Here is a 25,729-nt window from a genome sequence, read left to right as displayed (position 1 = left end):
TGACCTAAATCTACAAACATCTTCTTGTTTTGTTTGTTTGTTTTTTTATTACCAAATTTGATTGAAACGCTAAAATCAATCGATTGATCGATCGATCGATTGATTCAATCGAAACAAAAAAATGAATAATTTATCTATACTTGTTGCGTGTGTGTGTGTGTGTGTGTGTGTGTGTCTATGTTTGTCTATTTTTCCTTATTTGACACACTCTCAAACACACACACACACACAACCAATGGTTTTCTGTGGTGGTCAAATACCTTTATACCATTGGGTAAATATTATCATGATGATGATGATAACCAGGTAAGAACATTTGTTGTTGTTGTTGTTTCTACAATTCATTTCATCATCATTTATTCAAGTAATATACATACATCATCATCATACATCGATGAACAGAGTAATCATCATCATCATCATCATCAGATGAAAAACGGTAAAACTAAGACTAAATAAGAAGAAAATCCATTGGAAAAAAAAATCCAAAATATCAATACAACAAGGGATGCGGCCGATTATTGTTATTAATGTTTTCAACAAAAAAAAAGTATACCGGGGTGGAGTAAAGACGAAGAAACGAAGCAGAAAAAAAAATCGATGCTGTTAAAGTTGAAAAAAATGTTTTTTTTTTTGATTACATATTCGGTAGAAGAAGAAAAATACTTACTACTTTTGTGTGACTTTTACATTGATCAATCTTCTTCAACGACGACAAGCTTCAAAAATTTAAGCTTCGAGGCAAATTCCTTAACATCGAACAAATAATTTTTTCTTCTTCTTCCTAAATACGGAAACACACTTATGTGTGTGTGTGTTTACCGTTAGCCAAATAAAAAAACGGTTCTTTTATGGTTATAAAGTTAGGTTAGATTATCTCCTACTACCTTTACTATTATAGAAAGAAATATGATATTAGGTTAAACTGACCCAGAACAAAACCCAAATGAAATATCCAAATGTTAAAGAAACCAAACCAAACCAAACCAAACCAAACCAAACCAAACCAAACCAAACCAAACCAAACCAAACCAAACCAAACCAAACCAAACCAAACCAATATCAAAACCCTCAATATCAGATTGAATGATAATTGATTTACAATTGGCGCACCTTTTCTTTTACTAATCTTTTCTTTTTCTTTCTTTCAAAAGGAAAAAATCCAAAACTATCTATTATTTTATCTTCATTGATCATTATCATAATTATTATCATTTTTTTTTTATTCAATTCGATCAACGACGAATGATCATTGACCGTATAAATAATGTGTCTACGTAAGTGTATGATTTAGCAATTAATGGTTATACCATTTCTTTTTTATCATCATCATCATCATCATCATCATCGTATAATCCAGTTTTGTCAAATTTTGAAATTATATATTATTATTTTTTTTCATTTGAAGAACTTAAACATTTCTTTCTCACTTTGCTCATTGATTTTTGTACTATACACACATACACAAACACACTTTGAATGTGTGATTCGAAAGAAGAAGAAAAAAACTATTTAAAATATTCACAGAAAAAAACAACGACAACGATAATGATAATGATGACGAAGTTGTCGAACATTAAGGACATTGGAGAAAGGATGATGATGATCATCATAGGAAGCATCCCAAAAAAAACAACATAACTTACTAACAAGAAATGTTATTTAGATGATGATGCTATTTGATGATGATGATGATGATCATCATGACAAGATCAAGAAAGAAGAAGAGAAAATTTTCAAAAGGTAGACGACATTCGACATTTCGTCCATCGTAGTTTTCTTGCAGTTGTTGTTGTTGTTGCCATTGAAAGGTATTTAGTAAATAAATATCTTCTTTTGCAAAAAAAAGTTGTCGGTCGATTCAGTAAAGAAATTAGTTGCAACAAGTCTATGGAAGAAGAGCCGAATAGAAGAAGATATCGATGAAGATGATGATGATGATGGACACACAATCCTGACATGGCCTCTTAAGACGGTCGACGTGGTTTTCATCATCACCATGGTCGTTATCATAGTGGTGGTGGTGGCGGCCAAAATGTGTTTATATCATCACCACCATTATTATGATTCCTGAATGAATGAAGTAAAAAAATTTTTTTTACAAAAGAAATTAAAGAGAATTTCATTTAGGATTTCAGCAATAGTGGTAGTAGTAAAATGAAATGAATTTCGAAACACAACAGGTTGATTTTTTACCTTTCTAGTCTTGTTTCTCATTTTTTGTTTCTTCTTCATTTATTTGGCAAGCAGGCCGAATTCAAAATATTCAACCTGTTGCCTGCTGCTTGTTGTTGTTGTTTGATGACTTTGATCGCTAAAGCTATGAACGAACGAAGACGAACGAAGAAATTTGAAGAAAAAAGTTCAAATGAGAATGATGTATATACTGCCACCATATGCTTTACCGACAACAAGTGAATATCTAGCTTTCTTCATTATAGCAGAAATATCACATTTTTTCCAAAAATCCCGAAGACCTGTTCGTCGTTTGTTAAATTCATTGCCTGTTACCTGTTGATGATGATCATCATCATCATCTTATTTTGTTGATTTCACATTTTGTTTCTTTTCTTTGCTCTTCTTCTTCGTTGCTTTTTATTCTAAGAATATATTATGAACTCAATAGGAAAAAAAGTTTATTGAAATGATGATGATGATCATGATGTTGTTGTTGTTGTGAGTGTTTTTGTTGTTGTTTGTTTGTTTGTTCGTATTTTTCTGTCCAGCCGAAAAACAATGATCATCATCATGTAGCATTTTTTTTTGATCAACAAAACAAAAAAAACGAAAAATTGATTCGATGATCATTGATCATTGATCATCAAGATGATGGTGTAATTTGAAAACAAAATCAAAAATTCTTCATCATCATCATCATCATCATCGAATGTTTACATTGGTGTGTTCGATTCGATATATTCGATTCGATATATCGATTCTAGATTCCAGATTCCACCATCACTATCATCATCATCATCAATGTAATCAAATTCAGTGTTTATCTTTAGTTCTTTCGAGTGCAATTTTCTAAATTCTTTTTTCGGTTCCTAAATTTATTCTTCAACAAAGTTCCTTTCACATCAAGTGCAAATCGTTGTTAAGTTAAGTTAATTTGTTTGTTTGTTTCTTTCATTATCAACAACATCAACATCGAGATAAAATACCCGCCAAATAAAAAAGAAAATCTGTGTTAATTTTTGATTCGTTTTCTGATTTTGTTCGTTGTTGTTTGTGTAATCCGCCATTCACCCGAAAATCATTCATCATTCCTTTTTCGTTTTTCTTCGTTTACATAACATCCAAAAACAATGATGATGGAAAATTTCAAAATCATCCATCCATCCATCCATCGATCATCATCAATTCAACGTTGATTAAGAAGAAATGATCGATAACCAATTAACAACAACCAAAAACAAACAACAACAGAAAAAAATCCTCATCAAATCTTGATGTTTTAATTTAATTTCTTTCGGTGACCATCAGTGGCCATTTTTTTCTTTTGATGATCATAATTTTGTTGCCATAATACCGTTCGATTATCATCGGTTGTTGAGTTAATTTCCTATTTACACAAAAACAAGAAAAGAAAAACATCTGAAGTGAAAATGGCCGTCATTACACAGCCAACATTGCCATCGTCAACAACAACTGAAATTGATTCTTCACCACCACCGCCACCATCATCAACATTATCATCTGCAGAAATAGTCGATCAAAGACCAATAACACCAATACCGATTGAATCTTTTAAAATTGTAATATTTTTCATTTTCATTTTGAAAAAGATTCTACAATAGTTTTTTCGTTGTTCAAATGACATACATTTGATTACGAGAAAATTTTTTCTACCAAAACCAAAAAACCAAATTTCAATTTAAATCCATCACGATTCACGATGGTAGTAGTAGTAGAGTGAATCCAACAAATTATTCATTCATTCGGTTTTCGCTCGTAGAAATTTTCTAATTTTAAAAAATTTCAATTTTTTTTCATTCATTTTTTTTCAAAATTGGTTTGCTGGTTGGTTGCAATGAAATATCATCATCATCATCATTTGATAATTGAAAATGTTCATCCATTCAAACTTTACCGTTTGACATTCTCTCTCTTGTCCTTTCTTTTTGGTTGATTATCATCATTATCATCATGGTTTTTTTTATGGCCAGAAAAAAAAATTCATTTGTAATTTTTGTTGAAATTCATTTCAAAATGAAATTGCAAAAGAAAAATTTTTTAATCTTTTTTCATTTTTCCTTTCAAAGACAATCGGTTTAATTTTTTTTCGGCCAAATATATTTGGCACAGATTCTCTTCAAAATTTTTTGATTTTGATTTATTGTTCGATTGGTTTAGTTTTTGTTGTTTGAATGGATTTTTCTGAATTTGAATGGATTTTGTTTTTTGAATTTTTGTTTTTTGTTTTTGAAGTAAGAAATGATGCATAAAAACAAAGGCAAAACGAAATTTTCGTTTTGTTTTGTTGTAGCTTCTGGTTTGCAAAAGTATTTATCAATCTTAAAGGATTGTTTTGATGAAGCAACAGAAGCAGTTTCAAGCAGAAGGAAAAATTGATGATAAACATTTTAAAATCCGATAAATTGATTTTCTCGGGAAATTCATTCATTTATAATGATGATAAATCATTCAAAATATATGAATATTTTCTGCATTCATTCAATCAATCAATATTTATTTGTTATTGAATATTTCAATTTTGTCAAACAAACAAAAAAGTAATGGTGTGGGAAGATTTTTAAACCAGAAAAAAAAGTTCAATATTTTTGAAATTGAAAAATATAGAATTCCAAGAAGAAAAAGATCAAATGTCATATTGACAAATGTTTTTTTTCTGGTTGTTGTTGTCATTGTTATCCTGAATCTTCAATTCAATCCATTCATGTATGTTTGAACTGTATTGAAAATATTGATAAACAACAACAGCAAACAAACATTCTCTCTATCTCTGTATATCTCTAAATCTACATATGTATTTCTCCCACAATCCCAAATGGCTGATATTGATAGTTTTTTTAGATGAATCATTTTTTTCCCACTAGTTTTTCCCCTAAAGCCAAACATTGATATGTCGCTATATTTTTAAAAAAATATATTCATCATGTCATTTCAAGCTGTGTTTGTTGTCTAAATTTGACAAATTTTGTTTGTTTCCACCGTTTGATAATACAATCCTATCATGCCCAAAATGAATGTCTTTTCATTTCATTTCTCGTTTGGATATCATAGACTTTAGCAATGAATTTCTTTCTTGTCTTCGAGGGCTGTTATTCTTTTCTGATTTTGTTTTCACATTTTAAATTGACTAATTTTGGACGAAAAAAAACAAAGGTGTAAAAATTTGATTTAGATTTTTTTTCTGTTTTTTGTTGTTCCAAATGCAATTTTCAAGCAATAAAATCTCGATGGCCATGGTAAATTCTTTCTTTCTATTTTTTTGATGATGATTTATAATAGAAAAACAAAGATATTTTCATGGTTTGAAAGTCATGGTAACGAAAATGTTGATGATGATTATGACATGAAGATGATGATGATGATCATCATCATCTTCAAGTTTTCAAGTATTATTTGTCCACCATAGTACAATGACCGTTGACTACTTATTATTATCATTATTTAAAAATGAATGAATAAGATGTCTTATGTAATTGAATGGTCAGTTTCTTTTCTTACTTCTTTCATTCGTTTCTTGACTGCATCATAATTTTAATGATGATATCTTCTTCTTTTTACTAAGAAAAATTACTATAATCAATTAAACAACAACAAAACCAGATTGATATTTATATTATTATCAAGGTTTTTTTCAGAGAATACAATTGAAAAAACTGTTGAAAACTACATAGGTAGAGAGAGAGAGAGAGAGAGAAAATGGAAAAAGATTTTTGTAAAATGACGTTTTTACATTGTAATATTTTACCTTATTAACCGGATAATGATGATTGACAAATGAATTTAATGAACTAAATAGAGGTAAAAAAATCTTACATCGATACAGAAACCACCATCGATTATCATCAATATTCATGGTAAAATTGTAATCTAATTAGAAAAAGAAAATATATCAGATTATAAATCGAGTACAGTAGTTGTTTGTTTTCAAAAATTTTTTAAAACAAAATTTCAATTTTCTTTAAAATCTCTGTTTGTTTTCTGTGTGAAAAAAAAGTTTTTCTCATTTTTATTATTATCACCCAAATTTGCCAGTCGATGATGAAAATATATTTCCAGACATATTTATAGCCAAAATGATGGCGATAAAAAAACAAAAATTTTGTTATTTGTGGAATGTGAGAAAATTTTTGTTTTTCCCGTTTGTTCGTTTGTTTGTTCGTTATTTTCTCACATTCACAAACATCCATTTTATTTTTTTTTCTGTTTTGTTTTGTATGTCATCATCAATCGTTGGCACCTTGTTGTTGTTGTCCACAGTTGATCACAATTGGCTCTATTGGAATCAAACGGATTTTTGGCCAATTTTTAAAAAGATGAACAAGTTTTCTTTCCATTTTGTTGTTGTTATCAATAAATTTCACATCGACATACTTTCCATTTTCATCGTTATTAATTATTCATTTCATTTGATTAATGAATCTATGGATTTATTAGTTTGAGAAATTTGACTTTTTTTCCATCATCATCCAAATGATTCCTATGTGAACTACAGCAAAATTTGATTTTTTCTTTCTTTTCGCAAAAATTGAATAGAAAAACAATAATAATCTCATCTCATTGATAATTAATTTTTTTCGATGTTTTTTTTTGAATGAGAAAAACATTTTACACATCCAAAATGTTTTTTCTTCCTTGATTCGTTCATTTCAAACAGATTAAATCAATTAATCTAATAAATAACATCATAAACACACACACACACACAGCATCGAAATCGTGTATTGAATTGATAATTTTTCCTGTGAAAAAGAAGCAAAATTTTACTTGTTTTTTCTTACCTGTCTTGCTTTTTACCTGACTTTTTTTCAATCTTTGATTTATATAACACATTTTCAAATCAATTTTGTTTTCGTTTTTTTTTAAATTCAATTTAAACTTTGTTGTTGTTGTTTGTTGTTCCATTTTTTCTTCTTCGAAAAACAACAACAACAAAAAGATTTTTTTTTCTTTTTGATTGATAAATCTGTTGTCTTTCTCTGTGAACAATATCAGTAGAAAATTCTTAAGAAATGTCCACATTATTTAATGAGAAATTTAAATAATGGATTACATTTCTTTTCAAGGTATTCACTCTCTTTCTCTCACACACAAAAGGTTAACAAGTTTTTTCTGATGACAATTTTCGTCGTTGTTGTTGTGACTGTCTGTCTGTCATCATGATGTAAACTTTCACCTCATTTGATGGCAGAAAAATGATGACAGACATAGATTGGAAAAAAATAGATTTTGTTTTTCTTTGGTTATTTTATGGCTGAATTTTGTCTTTTTTTTTGTCAAAATGTGGTGTAAAAGGGTTATTTTTAGACCCGAAAATTTATAGATCAGAATTTTTGTTTTTTTCTTTTTTTGGGAGAAAATAATCATCTGAATCATCTGATTGTCAATTGTATTCTCCCCTTTTTCGAATGAAAAATCTTATTTTATCAACCTCATCATCATTCAATGATGATGATGGTAAAATCAAAAAATGGCAAACGTCAACGCCTTGTCGTTGTTTTCGGCTATTTCGACAAATATGTCATCGATGTTTTTTTGTTGTTGTCAAAATCCATCTATCATATCAAAATGAAAGGGGAAAAAAATCAATCGAAATCATGTTTGGGTGTGTGTGTTATGCAACAACAACAACATTAACATCGAAATAAATGAAATCATTTTGTTTCAGAAAATACAAAAAAAAATAGCATATTTGATTGACCGTTGATTGCCTGTATCTGAATGTAAATTTACAATAAATTATCATTGTCTAATGGAAGCAACAACGATAAAATGATCAGAGAATATCAAGATGAAAAAAAGTTTTGTTGCAAAAAAAAACATGGGATTTTTTTTCTACATTTTCAAACATTCATCGTGAAAGTATTTGGATCAACAAAAAAAAAATCCAATTTATCATTTTCACTAATTAATGATCTGATTTAATTAAATTATGAATGTTTTTTTTTTGTGATGTTGAATGTAAAATGTCAACAAAATCAATGGCTATTTTGGTAGGAAAATCAACAACAAATTAGAAATTTTTGGAACACTTTTCTTTGACCGAAACAAAATGTTGATGATGAAATAAAATTCATAAGATTATGTAATAATAAAAATTGTAATTATAATTTCTTAATTTAGTTTGAAAAAAAAGTTTAACACATCTCTATCTAATTGTATAATTAACAATTTCATAGTTGTTGTTGTTGTTGTTGTTGAATCACATCATCATTAAATGATGATTATTATTATGTTTGTTGTTCCATCAATGTTTGTTCTTTGTATTCTTTTATGAATGATGTTTCAAATTCAATAAATTCAAATATCATTGTTTTTCTCTCATTGTAAATTCGACGTTTTAAGCATATAAAATTATACAAAAAACATTGCTCAATCATCAATGGATTCAACCACTAAGGTTACTTCATTCATTTAGTTCAGGTTTTTTTTTTACAGAGAGAGAATATCGAATGGAAAGAAACAAACAAACAAACAGATTCGATTGATATTTTTTTTTCCAAAATAATAGATTTGCTTTACATTCGATGATGATGATGATGATGAAACTAAATTTGATGATTGTTTTGGATTCATATTTCGTTATGCTTTTCTTGTTGTTGTTGTTTTGGTCTGATCACGATTTTCATTCGTTTCAGAAATTCAAGAAAGATTTTAGAAATGAATTTGTTCAGGTTCAACTAACTACTACTACTACTGTTGTTTGTTTGTTTGTTTGGTTAATTTGAATTCAAATTTTTTCTTTAAAAAAAAACAAAATTTCAATGTCGTGAATTTTGTTTTCTTCTTTGTTTTGATGATGATGATGATCATTTGATGATCGAAAAAAAATCAAACAAACATCCATTTCACTCCCCATTTGAAATTGATATTAATCGGTTTTTTCTGTTTTTTCGTTTGTTTTGTTGTTTGTAGGGTGATCCGGTTTGGTTTGATGATGGTATCAATGAAACATTAACACCAGGAATCGTACATAATGATTGTTCTGATTCAAATCAAATAATTATTGTACATAGTACAATTCCAGGTGATCAGGTAAATGATTTTTTTGCTTTTTTCTTTTTTGAATCGCTTCATATAAATTGATTATTATTTAACCCTTCCTTCTTCTTCTTTTTCTACCCCACCCGTACAAAAAAAACAAGACAAAAGAATATAATGTACAGAATACACCGAAAACCATTCAAAAACGTTTGGATTTTTTACCAAATATTAATAATCAAAATAATGGTGAAGATGGTATTGATGATATGATTAATTTAAAGTAAGTATTTCTTTTTCTTTCTCTCATTGAACAATTATTATTGATTCATTCGATCTGTGTGTATGTGATCGATCAATTGTTTCGTGATCTGCTCGATAATCAGTCACGATATTATTTTTTTCTTGGTTTCTGTTTTAATTTGCCCCTTTAATTTCAAAAACAAAAAATTTCGCATAAACATGATTTCTTCAGTAAAAAAATCAACTTTTAAAAAGTTTTTTTTTCAAATAAAATAATTAGATTATAAAGTAGTATCAAATATCTAAACATCCATGTAAAAACATTATAAAAAAGAATGAAACAAAGTTACAAAAATGATTTAATCCATTCGAAATACAGCGATTATCCTCCGCTATACGATTCGATTGCAATACCGTAATTTTTTGTTTTTGTTTTGTTTCCCATTGATTATCATCATCATGATTATCATATCATTTAAATTGAATTATAAAGCAGAAATCAATTTGCATTTGCATCTTCCTTACCGACACACACACACAATTTGTTCATTTGGAAGGGAAAGATAGAAAAGGATGTTGTATTTATTTCATTGAAGAAATTAAAAATCAAAAACTGATTTGCTGACTGAATAATTTATCAACACAAACCGTTTAGAAACTCAAATTCAAACAGTCATAATAACAACTGACCGTCCACAAACAAGTAATGTTATGATTCGTTAGTTATGTAATAAGTATTACAAAAAAAAATACCTTTATAATGATGATGATGATAATCAAATCAAAAAGAGATTTTCATCATTTCCTGATGTGTGTGTGTGGATCAACAGGTAAATTGAATGGAAAAAGTTTTTTTTGTTCATTCAAATATAGTCAAGTTAAATAGGATTGATTGATTGAAATGTCTAAACAACAAAACGAAAAATATGTCGACAATGATAAAGATTTTTTTTCTTCTTCTTCATTCAAAATTCATCCATCCTATATAATAGTTATTAAATGGGTTTATTTTGGTTGAATTTGTAAAGTTTTCAAAGTTTTTCTCACACACCAACAAGTGTGTGTGTGTGTGTTTTAAAAGACTGTTGTAATTTCTGATTGATTGATTGATTTCTTGATTGGATAATAAAATGGAAAATATTTGCGAAAAAAATTTAGAAAATGTTTGGTCGGTTGTTTATCGGTAAACAATCAATAAAAGTAGATGTGAAAAAGTCAAAAAGTCAGAAAAATACCTGGGAGAAACAAAAATTTCGCATTTTACTTCACTATATCGGATATCCGTTTCTATTTATAAACAATTTATAGACGTTCGTTCTTTCTCGTCGTCCAAACATATCAATCATATTCATAGATTTTTTTCTCTCTTTCGACTTATGTAATCGATATATTGATGATTTGACTATAATGTTTTTATCTAATTAATGAATTTATTTTTTTCTCTTTACCTAAATATCCTTTCAAAACAAAAAAAAACCCAAGTGATTTACATGAATCATCTTTATTCTGGAATCTTAAAAAACGATATGAACGTAACAAAATCTATGTAAGTTTTTCTATTCTTTGAGTTTTTTCTCCTTTGATAATTTTTTGAATTTTCAATTAGACATTTATCGGTGATATTCTTATATCATTAAATCCATATAAAATGTTTGAAATTTATGGTCTAAATATTGTTAAAAAATATCAAAATTATAATAATAATTATCAATTTTTTTATCAACAACAACAACAACAACAACGTTTATCACAGCCACCGTATGTAGTTTTTTCGTTATTAACTTTCATTCAACAAAAGTGTGGGGGCTTGACTAATTTCATTTTATTATTTTCATTCTCTTCATTTCCAGACATTTATTTAAAATTGGTGATTTAGCATATCAAAAATTACTGAAAGATAATCAAAGCCAAAGCATTTTAATATGGTTTGTTAAACTTATGAAACATTAAATTTGATTTGTCTAACATGTTTTCTTATTTTCCATTCAATTTTCAATTTTCAAGCGGTGAAAGCGGTTCAGGAAAAACAGAAAATACAAAATTATTATTACAATATTTTGCTGCTATTAATAAATCACCATCAAATATAATAACTGAACAGATTTTAGAATCAATACCATTATTGGAAACATTTGGTAATGCAAAAACAATACTGAATAATAATGCAAGTCGTTATTGTAAATATATTGAAATCTATTTTAACAAGTAAGTAGTATTTGCTATCTAACAATAACAACTGATGATAATTACAATTCAATCAAATTCAATTTCAATTGTTTCCGTATTTTTTTATTTCTATTTCTATCCCCTCATAAAAAAGTAATAACGGTATTATTAGCGGTGCTCGTACAATTGAATTTTTACATGAAAAATCACGAATCGTTTCACATAATCAAAATGAACGTAATTTTCATATTTTCTATGAATTATTAGCCGGTTTAAATGATTTGGAAAAAGAAAAATATGGTCTACAAACAGCGGAAAAATATTTTTATCTTAATCAAGGAAATTGTATTGAAATTGATGGAAAAGATGATTCAGAAGATTTTCGTTTTTTAATTGGTGCTATGCAAGTTTTAGGTTTTACCAATGAAGAACAGGATATAATATTTCGTATATTATCATCCATACTACATTTAGGTAATGTTTATTTTCATCGTAAACAATTTCGTCATGGACAAGAAGGTGTTGAAATTGGTAGTGATGCTGAAATTCAATGGATATCACATCTATTACATATACCTATTGAAGATTTATTCAGAATATTAACATTGAAAATAACTGAAACAAGAAATGAAACAATTCATACACCATTAAATATTGATCAAGCATTAGATATTCGTGATGCTATATCAAAATTATTATATATGAGTCTGTTTACATGGCTTGTACATCGTATCAATCATATTGTCTATAAAAGTGGACTATCTTCAAGACGGCCAAAAATAGCCGTACTTGATATGTTTGGTTTTGAAAATCTAAAAGAAAATAATAGTTTTGAACAATTATGTATAAATTATGCAAATGAAATGATGTTCAATTACTATATTAAATGTATATTTAAATTAGAACAAGCTGAATATATGAAGGAAAAAATTGAATGGAAAAATATTGATTATCCGGATAATCAATCGATTATAAATTTAATTTCAAAAAAACCTATTGGAATATTATCATTATTAGAAGATGAAAGTAATTTTCCAAAAGCAAGTGATAATTCATTTTTAGAAAAATGTCATTATAATCATGCATTAAATGATATATATAGTCGTGCTAGAATGAATACATTAGAATTTGGTATTAAACATTTTGAAGCACAAGTTTGGTATAATGTTGAAGGTTTTTTAGAAAAAAATCGTAATATTTTAAAAATTGATATTGTTGATCTACTACAATCAACTAAAATGCCAATTATGAATAAAATTTTTTATTATTCACGTGAATTAACCGATAATGGACATCGACAATCACAACAACAACGTATTGATGGTAGATTTATAACGATGAAACCACGTGCACCAACTGTATCGGCACGTTTTCAAGAATCATTAGCCAATCTATTTGATACTGTTTCACAAACAAATCCATGGTTTATTCGTTGCGTTCGACCGAATAATAATCGTGAACCAATGAAATTTGATGATAAAATTGTTTTTGCACAAATCAAACAATCCGGATTATTGGAAACAATAAATGTTCGTAAAGATGGTTATCCAGTACGAATGAAATATACACAATTTGTATCACGTTATCATATTTTTATAAATACTAGTCAATTACCAAGAGGTACACCATCCAAAGAAATAACTCGATTGATTATTGAAAAATATTTGACAAACGATAATAATGGTTATCGATTAGGATTTTCGAAAATATTTCTTAAAGAATCAACTGAAACTATATTGGAAAAAGAAAGATATCGTATAATGATAAAAGCTGTTTCAAAAATTCAGGCTTATATTCGTGGTTATCTGGCTAGACATCGTTATCATAATATGAAACATAGTGCCGTACATATTCAACGTGCTTATCGTGGTTATATACAACGTCGTAATTATCAAACATTAAAACGTGGTATGGTACGTTTACAGGCTACATTTCGTGCTAGACAACAACGAAAAGAATTTGAACAATTTCGTACAACATTAAAACATGAAAAAGAAAGAAAATTTATTGAAAATAAAGCTAAAAAAAATAATAATTTATCATCATCAACATCGAAACAGTCGAATGGTGGTCATTCCAATTCAACAAATGGTGGTGTCGCTGATGATGATGGTAATGGTACATTTAATGATCAAAATTTTCATGATCCAGAATTAGCCAATTTAATGGATAATTTAGAACAATGGAAATGTATTCATCAATATGGTGATATTATTAAACAGATAAAAGCTGTTATACCATCAAAACAACCAAATAAACTACCAAATGATATTGATCATCATTCATTTGCAAAATTTACAAATATTTATTTTCGTTCACAACAATGGCAAGCTAAACAACAACCGATTAAAACACCATTTTTACAGAAAAATTCGGAAAAAGATTTTCATGAATCCATTTCGGTATTTAATTTAATATTAAAATTTCAATATGATCAAGAATTATCAGGGAAAAAAGAAAAACTTCTGGCCGATTATATTGTACAAAAAGGTCTGACAAATTTAAATTTACGTGATGAAATTCTTTGTCAATTATGTAATCAAACATGGCAAAATGATAATATTGGTTCATGTGATCGTGCATGGACATTAATGATATATTGTCTTAGTTCATTTTCACCAAGTCCATTACTTTATAAATATTTACTGAAATATGTTTCAGATCATGCACCAAATTTAATTCGTCCAATTCTACAACGATTATTATTAACAAATAATCATTATGAACAATATAATTGTCGAGCTTATCCACCATCACTATTAGAATGGAAAGCAATTTCGAAAAATTGTGGTACATCTATCGAAGTTAATATGGCTAATGGTGATCAAAAACTTTGTCAAATTGATTCATGGAGTACAGCCGAACAAGTTACTACTGAATTATTAAAATCTATTGGTTTTCAAAACAATCACAATGGTTGGAGTATTGATTTTGAAGATAATTTTGGTGATATTTATTCATTGAATGGTGATGATTATATTTTAGATATGATATCACAAATTGAATTATTACCACAATTTCCATCATCAATAAATTATTTTATTGGTTGTAGTAGTCAAACAAGATTGTTAATGATGAATGGTACAAAAAATATGCATATCCATTCAGCACATAATCCTGATCTGATTAATAAATTTAATGTACGTGAAATTATTGAACAAAATTATGAAAATAAATTACCAAATAAACAACCTCATAATCATCATCATAATCAACATTTGTTTTTAAAATCAAATGTACAACGACAATTGAATCAAAAATTACTTCGTTCAATGTCAGGTGAAACATTATTACGTACTGATGATGATGATGATAGAATTGGTTTTGGTTTGGCTGTTCACAGTAAACTGAATGAACGTTATCTAAAGAATGCAAGTTCATTTGCAACATTTACACATTTGATTGAAGAAGAATCAACCGCAACTGCATTGGATCAACACGAAAATGAACAAAAATTAAAATTATCAGAAAAAAGTCGTCTAAATCAACGTTATATATCGAATTTGAATCAAAAATCACCAATATCAATGGATATGAAAAAATCAAAAGAATTTCGTAATAATCGTAAAAATCTTTATACAAGAAAAGGTGATAAACAATCATCATCGGATAAATTACTTAAACAACGTTCAATTTCAATGCAAGAATTAGGTTTGGCTGCAAATTCAAATCTAAATATAAGATATTTTTCCAGAGATAAATTACATAAAACAGCATCGCTTACAGGTGGTAGTGATAATGATGATTCGGATTCATTTCAAAATCAACCAGTACAACTACATTCATTAATGAATTTTCGTGAACCAAATTCTTCACCAGTTTTTGAAAATGGTAAATCTTCGGCACGTAAAAATAATCATCAACATCAACGACAATCACAACAAACAAAAGATCCATTACCTGCCAATCGTAAATCACCACATGTTATTCGACCAGATTCCTCTACAACAACAACATCATCATCATTTGAATCAGATTCATCATCATCATGTTTAAATGATACTGAATCACAAATATGTTCGGATAATAATAATATTAAACAAGAAAATCATAAACGTTATAAAAAATATTCACAAAAACAATCCTCATCATCAGGTTTATCAAAAAGTCAACAATTTTTATCATCATCAACAACGACAACAAATTCAAATCGTTATAAAGAAACAGGTATATCGGCTGCAATGTCCGATACATCTGAAGCACCATCATTAGCATCACATATACGTCATATTGGTATACCATCACATCAATCAGAATTAGATCAATATTTGGATGATCTTTTTAATCCAGTTTTGGATGCACAATTAGATGATGCAATGAGTGATGCTCGTTCATTAGCACAATCAATAAAAGGTGGTGCTAATGAAGTTGAGGTTAGTAGTTTACATACATAATATTTTTCATATTTTAATGTTTTTTTTTAATAATCATTTTCATTATTTATAGCAACATCAAAATTCAACAAGAATAAGTTTACCAACACAAATTGATCATTTACAAACAGATAATACAAATAATTTATCAAATAGTCAATTACAATTGAATACAATAGCATCATTGAATGGACAGATTGTTGATCCAAATATTTTACAACAACAAGTTATACAACAACAAATGTATCAAATGCAACAACGTGCATTTCTTGCATCATCATTACAACAAAATCTTGAAATACAAAAACAATTATTACAACAAAATCAACAATTACAACAATTATTAGCACAAACAGTTAGTTCACCATCAACACCTTCGTTAAATGGACAGGATGCATTATTAATGCATAGAAGTACAAGTATGTCATCATTAGCATATCCATTATCATCATTATCGCCAATATTTCCGATGCAAGCACAATCAACAACCGATTTACCGAATGCATCTAACAACAATAATATGATGCGTCATGATCGTGCCAAATCCGAAAAACCATCATCATCATCCAATGTTAAATCATTAATTAACAATGATCTAAACATTAAACAAACATCATCGACGACAACAAATGGTACAAGTATCAAGATTTTACCGATACCACCACCGCCACCACCACCACCTGCTTCACCAGGAACCGATGTATTTGGTCGTGCTAAAACTGTTCGTATTGGTAAATGGCGTTGGCCACCACCATCCGAACAAAATCAACAATCCGGATCAAATTTTATTGAATTTAAACGTAAAAAACAAATAGAAAAACAATGTAATAATAATGATAATAATAATAATGGTAAAAATGAACGAAGTAGTAGTGAATCTAATGATATAATACGATCAAATGAATCAGAACATTCAAATCAAAATGATAATAATAATGGTTCACAGAATAACAACATTAACAATCAACAACAAATGAAAAATGTTATTATGGGTGTTAATAAAACATCCAGTCAAAACAATAACAACAACAATGAAAATAAACAAAATTCAAATAATAAAATAACATCCGAACAAAATTTAGTACAAAAAGAATTAGTTACAAGAAAATATAGTGATAATCAACAACAACAACAACAACAAATACCTGGTAGTATTGGTAAATTACGTATTAGTGTTGAAATGCGTGCCAAGCTTGAACAATTGACCATTGATCAAAGTGTACGAAGTTCACGTAAAGATAATAAAAAAGGTGTTATACAAAGTCAAAGTATGGATGATTTAGCAAATATGGTTTCAGTAAAAAAATTAAGTGAACAACGTAAAGCATTACTTGAACGACAATTGATGGGTTCATTACGTAATAATAATGGTCCACAAACATCATTTATGGAGACTACTAGTACACCAAATATTAAACAATCTGTTGATAATATTGTTGGTTTACATACGAATAATAATAATAATGTTGTGATAGATCCACAACAGCCATCATTACCATTATCGACACAGAATTGCCAACAACAACAACAAACATCGGATAATGTTAGTTTAGTTAGTTCGAATTATGAATCATCAAATGTAAAAAAATTTATTAAAAATCATCAAAATCCACATCGTCATTCACCGAATCAATTGCTACGGAAAAGTGGTAGTCGTGAATTTCGTGAACGACGTGAAGAATTAGGTCCATTTAATCGATTTTCCACTGGTTCACAACAATCATCATCAATAGATAGACCAATGTTTACACCGGATCGTTATTTTAAAGATGATTTTCATAGTGAAGATGGTTGTATAGGTGGTGGTGGTGGTGGTGGCCGTCATTCATCAACATCGAATGATCGTCATTCTTATGGTCATCATCATCAACATTTATCACCAAAACGAAATTCATCGATGCAACCAAATCATCCACCCCCACCACCATCATTGGATATACAATCAGATGGTCATATGATCAATGGACATCGTGATAATCATCATCATAGTTCAACAAATTCATTGATTTCAGCCGATAAAAAACATCGTCAACCACAACCGGGAGGATTTTCATACACTGCAATGGATACACCAGATGGTGATATTATTGGTGGCCACCAATCATCATCAATTCAAAGAACTTCTGCCGAAAAAAATAATCATTTTGATTCATCAACATTAACACGTGATGATCATGAAAAGAAAATCAAAACAAAATTATTTCTTAAAAATGAAATTAATTTTTATGCATATTCAAAATGTAAATTTCGTTTAAAAATGCGTAAAGAAATGTTTACACCAAGTGAAACGATTGAAAATCCAATCCTTTTGGATTTAATATTTTGGCAAATAGTTAATGATGTTTATCAAACGAATTGTATTCGTTTGAATGATAATGAATGTCAACAATTACAAAAATTATTAAAATCCGAAGGCATTCATAGTTATAATCCAAATGTTTATAGTGCAAAACAACAATTTAAACGTTCGGTTATTGAATGTGCAAAAGAATTCCCGGGTTATTTTTGTCGATTATATTCAGTTAATGGTGGTAAAACATTATCAAATGTTGATTATTTTGGTATATCACATTCATCTGTTTATCTATTTAAACGTGAAAAAAATTCTACAATCAATATTAATTCAAAACATGATGATTATCTTTCAATTGTTGAAAAATTTAGCTATGATGATATTCAAGAAATCCTGATACCAAATAATTGTACATTTCAAATATTTTTAAATAATACTGATCAATGGATTACACTGTATTCAAACAAGGTATGTTGTTGGTTTTCATTTCGAAAATTCCAAACATTTTTTTTCTAAATTGAAATCATGCAATGAAATTTTCTGTCTCTTCTGATTTCTCTTGATTTATGCAATGAAAAGGCATTACAAATACGTAATATATTGGAAAAATTTATCAATGAATATCAACAAACAAATGTTGAATTTGTTCGTGCTATAAAAGATTGTCAAAATCATCAAGAACCATCAATGCTTTCATTTCGTAAGGATATGATCATTCGTGTTGTTCGTAATAAACATCTTCAACTTGCTAAAGGTATGGTTTGTTTTTATTTGAAAAAATTCTTCTTTTTACAAAAAACTTTTTGAAATGAAATTGAAAATAAGCCAAGTTAATTTTGGTTTGGTTTTTTCCTGTGTTGGTTGATTTTTGTTTCAATTTTTGTTTTTTCGCTTTGAAAAGAAAACCAATTTGGTTTTTCAATTCAGGAAGTTTTGTATTCACATTCACTACAGCATACCTGTGTGAAAAAGCTGAAAATTATTATTATGTTTGTTTGACAGAAAGGCAAGACTTACTTTTTTTCTGGAAAAAAAATTTGATGATTTTGTCCTGTGTGTGTGTGGTGTGCATACATAATACGCCTACACTCACTAACCATCAATGATTTTGAAACGGACACACTTGCATTGACACATCATTAGCTCGTTCGTAAAAAAAAGCTTGCCCATTTCTTTTTCTTTGCTTTTTTCGTTCATTAAATGTATGTCATTTTTAGCTATATTTTTAGTTTGTTTTTTGTTTGTTAAACAAAAAAAAATTGTTTCATTTTGGCAAATATTTTTTTTGTTACACTAAATTGAAACGATAGGATTGTTTTAGGAATCCTGGATTGAATCCAACCGAAAGATATTGATGATGATGATGATGATGATGATCATTAGAAAGAAAAAAATGCTTTTGTTTTATTGCCAATTCTTTTTGTCATTTGATGAAATTGGCCACTATTTTTTTTTCATTAGTCACCAGCCACACATGAAGAAAATATATTAGCTATTCGGGTTTAGCCGCCTACGACACGACTCTACTATTTTGTCAATCGAAGAATTTTTCTTTCTTGAGTCCATTGATGATAAACATTTGTTGCGCATTTGGTTGTTTCATTCATTCATTTCATTCATTTTATTACATTTCATTGAGAAATCATTTCATTTCTCAACCAAATATTTATTAAATAGTAATTAAAGTGAAGGAGAAAAGAAAAACCAACCAAACCGAATTGAATGAGAATTTCTCAAAATTGTGGACATAGTTAGTTCAGTAGTAATATCAAAAAACTGAACTATTTATTCAACCATCCATAAAAATTGGTGATTATTAGTTAGTTGTTTATGTGTGTGTAAGTAAGTTTTTTCCATTGATAAAGAATGTTGTTGATTTGGTTGGTTGTTTAAAGAAAGAAAGAAAAAAAAATGGTTTTAATGATGATGATGATGTAGTTGTTCATATAAATGAATTGTGGGAGTCAATTGAACAAATTGTCACTTTGTCCACCATAATTTTCTGTTTATTTTTGATCCATTTGGATCAGATTTTTCATTTTGGATTTTTGTTTTCGTACTGACCATCATCATAATAATCATTGTTTTGCTATAGCGAAACAATGATTATATAGAAAGATTTTCGCTTGGCAAGATTTTCATATATCCTTTTTTCCACCATATTTTGTGTTGATAATTTTTTCCTTCATTTTCTTACTTTTCTCTCTTTTTTGTCAAATATTTTTCTCTTTTAAGATTTTCTGGAGAAAAAAAACTTTTCACTGTGTAACGAGTTGAATTGAATTGAAATGAAATGACAGATTTCCTTTTTGTCGCATGTTTTCACTTCACTTCACTTTGTTGTCGTCAAACATATTATATTAGAATATCGTACGTTTAGTTTATTAAAAGGTAGCTCATCATCGTTTGTGTGTCCAGTTTGTGTGTATTTGATGATAATCCTTATTGAATTGGTCATCTTTGTCTGGTTTTTCTCCAATTCATTCTTCTGTCAATCAACAACAACGACATTTTTTCAAAAGAAAACTTTATCAATTTGATGACAATCTCGGTGTCTGTGTTAGAACGACGGTCTTTTTCACATCATTCCTTCCTTTCATTCATTCAATCAATCAATCAATCTAATCTCATGTTTTTATCAGTGGTGGTGGTCTATCCACATTTTATGTCATCTTTTTAAATGAAAATTGTATGTATCTTCTTCATCATCATCATCATTAACGATAGCAAATTATTATCTTTCATTTCAAATTTTGGACATTTTTTTATTTTGGATTTTTTGCTTTTACTAGCCATGTTATCGTTGAAAAAAACAAATTAGAAATTAGAAAGTTTTGTGCACGATTTTTTTTCCGATCCCCACCAATATTGTTGATGAATTTTTTTTCATTTTCAAATTTCGTTTTCATTTCAATTTATTTCGTTGATGCTTTTTCATTTTATCGTCGTAGTCAAATTTTCCAAATGATTTTTCGCTGAGTGAAATGAAGTTTCTTTTTTTTAAAAAAATTTTTATGAAATAATTTTTCATTTGAAAATGTTGATGATGATGATGGAAAAAATCATCCTTCATCACATCGTTATTCATTTTTGGCATCATAGATTTTGATAAAGTTTTTGCATCACAGATTTTTACGTTTGTTTTTACATCTGTGCTTTAACCGATTTTGATCAAATAATTTCATAATCTTATCCTTATCAATTTTGTTTTTCGGGTAAAATTAAATCCACGGTGACCTGTGTCGGATGATGATGGTAGCCTAGGAGCTTTGCTCTTTGATTTTTTTAAATGTTTTTTCCCATTCAATCATTCATTTAGTCAACAGGTTATTTTTGATTTTTTTAATTTTGGTGTGCTGTATGTGATTGATTTTCAAGCAAAATAATATTTTTCCGGTTTCGTTTCCGTGTTAGTGTGTGTGTTTGGTGTTTGGTGTTGAAACAAAAATCTTAAAGAAAATTTTTTCTTTCTTTCCCAAAAAAAATTTTTTTTGGATTCAAATTAGGCTGGGCATTCGGTGTACTTGAATTCGGTGAAAGTGGTCTATTTCAATTATCAAACGTTATACCATTAACACAACAACAAATTCAAACATATCAATTAAGTCGTAATTATCAACAACAATATCATCAAATGGTAAGTTTGGGTTTGTTTCCCCCTTTGAAATACTGTTGTTATAACTTTTTTCATTTTAAAAAAGGATGAAGATTCATTTCGTAATAATGTTCATAATCGATTATCATCATTAGATTCTACAATGATTAATGGTAATATTGGTATTGGTAATGGTCATCATCATTTTAATGGTAGTAAAGAAGATGGTCATTCATCAATGAATACTGCAACAACAACAACAATGATGATGAATGGTGGTGGCTATAATAATCATCATAATGAACTTAATAGTTTATGGATTGAACATAGAGCGGTCAGTAGTTGTTATTTCATCATTTTGCTCTTAATTTTGAAAAAATCTTTCATTTTCCATAATGTAAATAGGATCAATTTGATGAAGAAAATGTTGGAAATATTAAAAACGGTGGTGTTATCAATGGTAATGGTGATTCAACACCCAATATGGGAACAATATCATTAAATGGTGATACAAATGGAAATTTTTCATTATTACAATTTGCATTGTTTAATTTTCGTGAAAGTCTTAATAAGTATGTGATTTCTGATCTGATTGATTCAAATGATTCTTATTGATTTTTTCTTTCTTCTTTCCTCACAACAACATCAACAACAATAATAACATAGATATGATCTACGTGGCCATCTAAAAGATAATAATAATTCAATTCGTGGTTCAATAAAATTAATTGAAAATTTAAAATCAAAACGTAATTCAAAAATTAAAAATAAAAATGGTACCGATTCAACTAATGATTGGACATGGAGTGAATTTGCTAATCTGGTCAAATATTCAAAAGTAAATATAACACCTGTTGTTTTTTTTTTTTTTTTGAAAACAACAACAACCAAAAATAAAAATGCTAATTTTTCTTTCACTTTTTCCCATTATTATCATCATTTAGACACCGATTCAATCATCATTATTAATGTTACCAAATGAATTGAATAAAGTTTCTGTTGAATGTTTTTCAGGTAAGGATTTCTTATTTTTCTGCCCATTTACCGCCACTGTTAACCTGTTGCATATATGCAACCAAATCTAAATGAATGATCACCCTGCAGGTAATGATTTACCAAACTATAATTATAAAAAAAACTACAATGAGAATCAACTTACTTAGAGTAAAATAATATTATCAATCATATCTAGAGCATTTGACATGCTTCAGGTTTTTTTTTCTGGATGTTCATTCATTTGTGATGATTCGTTTGTTTGTTTGTTTGTTTCGCCAAACATGTTGATTGTCATTTTTTTTATTCATTCATTTTTTGTTTCATTCATTTAAATTTTATTCATTTAGCAATCATGCGTTATATGGGAGATTTACCAATGTTAAAAAATCAGAATGAAGTTGATTGTGTTTATACGATACTTTTGGTAAGTTTTTTTTTTTGTTTTGTTTCGTTGTTGACAATATTTGGGTCACCCGGTTTTTTAAATAATTTTTTTTTCGTTGTAATTTCTGTTCAACAGAATTGTCATCGTTATCCACCGATTCGTGATGAAGTTTATTGTCAATTAATGAAACAAACAACAAGTAATAAAAGTCCAAAACTGTAAGTGTTAATTATGATGATGGTAGTAGTAAATGGTTAAATTATTTATCATCCATTTTTTTTTGCAAATTATCATCAGTGATAGTTGTCAACGAGGTTGGAGATTATTTTCAATAATTGCAGCATATTTTGATTGTTCCGAAACATTACGACCATATTTATTTAAATATCTTGAAACAGCTGCATATGATAAACGTCGGGCATTTCATGTTACAGCCAATATTACATTAAAAAACCTGAAGAAAACATTTAAATTTGGTGGTAGAAAAAATGTACCGAGTATTGAAGAAATTGCAGCTATATCGGCTGGTCGTACTTCGAAAAGACAAATGTATCGTCTTCCTGGTGGTACTGAACGTATTTTAAGTACATCATGTACAACAGTTGTTAATGATATTATTGAAGAAATTTGTTTAATGTTAAATGTAACAAATTCATTAGAAATGGAAGAATTTTCACTTTATTGTATTATTGAAGGTGATCCATATACAATGCCATTAAATAGAGATGAATATATATTGGATGTAACAACTGAATTATTAAAAAATGGTCAATTATTTTATCTAATATTTTGTCGTTCAGTTTGGTATTATCCATTAAGATTGGATAGTCATCTTTATATTGAAGTTGTATTCAATCAAGTAGCACCTGATTATTTAGAAGGTTTACTTATACAAATACCAGATGAAAAATTATCCGATGATTTTGTTCAACAAATTGCTCGTATTGCATCATTATTACATCGTGCTGCCGAACTGGAACAAATGCCAACCAAAGATGAGATAAAATATTTATTACCTAAACCTGTTTTAGCATTACGAATAATAAAACCAATACAATGGGTTGAAATGGTACAAAATCATTGGAATGATATGTCAGCATTATCACCAATTGAAGCAAAAGCACAATGTTTAGATATTTTACAAAAATGGCCATTATTTGGTTCTTGTTTTTTTGCTGTCAAAGTAATTATTCTTTAATCTACTGGCACTAAATTTATTAACTGTTTGTTTTTCTTATAATTTTCAGCGAATTCAAAACGATTTTCACACACATTTGGATCATATTTTAGCGCTGAATAAAGATGGTGTTCATTTTCTTGATATGTCAACACATGTAAGTTATTACAATTTTCCAATCTTTTCATTTTCACCCCTTTTCATTCACATTTTTTTCAAAATAGGAAAAAGTTTGGCATCATCCATTTGCTGAAGTAATTTCTACCAGGAAAGTTCGTTCCGAAGATGGTACATTATATTTAGATATGAAATGTGGTAATTTAATGGTACAAAAAATTACTAGAATTCAAACCGATCAGGTAATGATTATTTTTTTACAATATTGATTTTTGATTATTGTTTTTTTTTATAAATCAATAGGCACATGAAATATCACGCCTAATCAGTCAATATATTGAAATTGAACAACATTTTAAAAACGGAAGAAGTTCATCACAACAACAACAAATGAATGGAAAAATCGAAGAAGATCAATCATTAAGTGATCAATCAACTTGATTTATAAGGAAAACATAGTTTTTTTCAAACAAATTGTGAATACAATTTGAATATAAGTGCCATACAGTTTTTGTTCGACGTTGACATTATCAATCACCATAATTGATCGATGTTCGATACTATCGATGATCGATGATAAATCGAATAATAATCAAAGCGGAAAAAAAATTTTTTTGATGATTTTTTTTTCTTTTTCCTGAAACTATTGCTGGGCCAAGGTGATTTGGCTATTTTATTCCTATAACAATCATCATCATCATTCCATATGGTCATACCTGATTTTCCTCAAACACACACAACTTTTTTTTCTCCTCTATTTTATCATGTATTTTTTGTTCCATCATCATTTTTTTCTTTTTTGAAAGTTTTTCTTCCAAATGCTTCTCAAATCATTAATCGTTAACAACAATGTTGCCATTGATTGACAGAAGCATTTAAAGGCCAATTTTGCCTAATCATATTTTTTTTGTACAAACATTTTCATTTCATTTCATTTCGTTGATTATTTTCATTATTTTTTTTCCATATTGATGGTATTCATCATCAACAACATTTCAATTGAAGTTCAAAATAAATAAAAAATTTCACAATCTTTAATCCATTGTGTTTTTGCAATAATCGTTTATCTCTCTCTATTCACAGAAACACTGTAGGTTAATTTGCTGCTGCTTATGATGATAATGATAATGATCATCGCATCGGTCATTCATATTCATTATCTTTCAATCAAGGTTACCATTTTTTTTTCACTCTCACATAAAGCTCGAAA

General features: G+C 28.2%; 1 protein-coding gene and 1 long non-coding RNA gene across 2 annotated transcripts; one reads left to right on the top strand and one right to left on the bottom strand.

Moving 5' to 3' along the window:
* Nucleotides 1-1,648: 1,648 nt before the first annotated feature.
* LOC142645987 (uncharacterized) lies at nt 1,649-3,039 on the bottom strand. The gene is made up of 2 exons (XR_012846994.1): nt 2,197-3,039; nt 1,649-2,070 (listed from the first exon to the last, which is right to left on the bottom strand). It is a non-coding gene; the product is annotated as an uncharacterized LOC142645987 (long non-coding RNA).
* Nucleotides 3,040-3,047: 8 nt separating this feature from the next.
* Myo10A (unconventional myosin 10A) lies at nt 3,048-25,557 on the top strand. Its single transcript, XM_027345939.2, has 21 exons — nt 3,048-3,758; nt 9,109-9,228; nt 9,339-9,457; nt 10,900-10,963; nt 11,024-11,175; nt 11,268-11,342; nt 11,422-11,622; nt 11,738-15,956; nt 16,030-18,717; nt 18,829-19,003; nt 21,756-21,886; nt 21,951-22,178; nt 22,250-22,416; nt 22,511-22,682; nt 22,789-22,858; nt 23,188-23,264; nt 23,361-23,443; nt 23,523-24,408; nt 24,473-24,559; nt 24,627-24,761; nt 24,823-25,557. Exons 1-21 carry the CDS (start codon nt 3,609-3,611, stop codon nt 24,958-24,960), a joined length of 10,137 nt encoding a protein of 3,378 aa, XP_027201740.2. The 5' UTR covers nt 3,048-3,608; the 3' UTR covers nt 24,961-25,557.
* Nucleotides 25,558-25,729: the final 172 nt, after the last annotated feature.

This window comes from Dermatophagoides pteronyssinus, unplaced genomic scaffold (assembly GCF_027571235.1).
Source record: "Dermatophagoides pteronyssinus isolate colony J.1.1.1.1 unplaced genomic scaffold, Derpt_VIB-CSIC_2022.12 sq0035, whole genome shotgun sequence".
Classification (NCBI taxonomy): domain Eukaryota; kingdom Metazoa; phylum Arthropoda; class Arachnida; order Sarcoptiformes; family Pyroglyphidae; genus Dermatophagoides; species Dermatophagoides pteronyssinus.
Note: the sequence above shows the minus strand (reverse complement) of the source record. Positions and strands in the feature narration are given on the sequence as shown.

Coding starts and splice junctions, on each gene's coding strand:
- Myo10A (XM_027345939.2), top strand. CDS start 3,609: ATGGCCGTCATTACACAGCCAACATTGCCATCGTCAACAACAACTGAA. Junction 11,343..11,421: donor AGCCAAAGCATTTTAATATG/GTTTGTTAAACT, acceptor TCAATTTTCAAG/CGGTGAAAGCGGTTCAGGAA. Junction 22,859..23,187: donor TTCTGTTGAATGTTTTTCAG/GTAAGGATTTCT, acceptor TTATTCATTTAG/CAATCATGCGTTATATGGGA.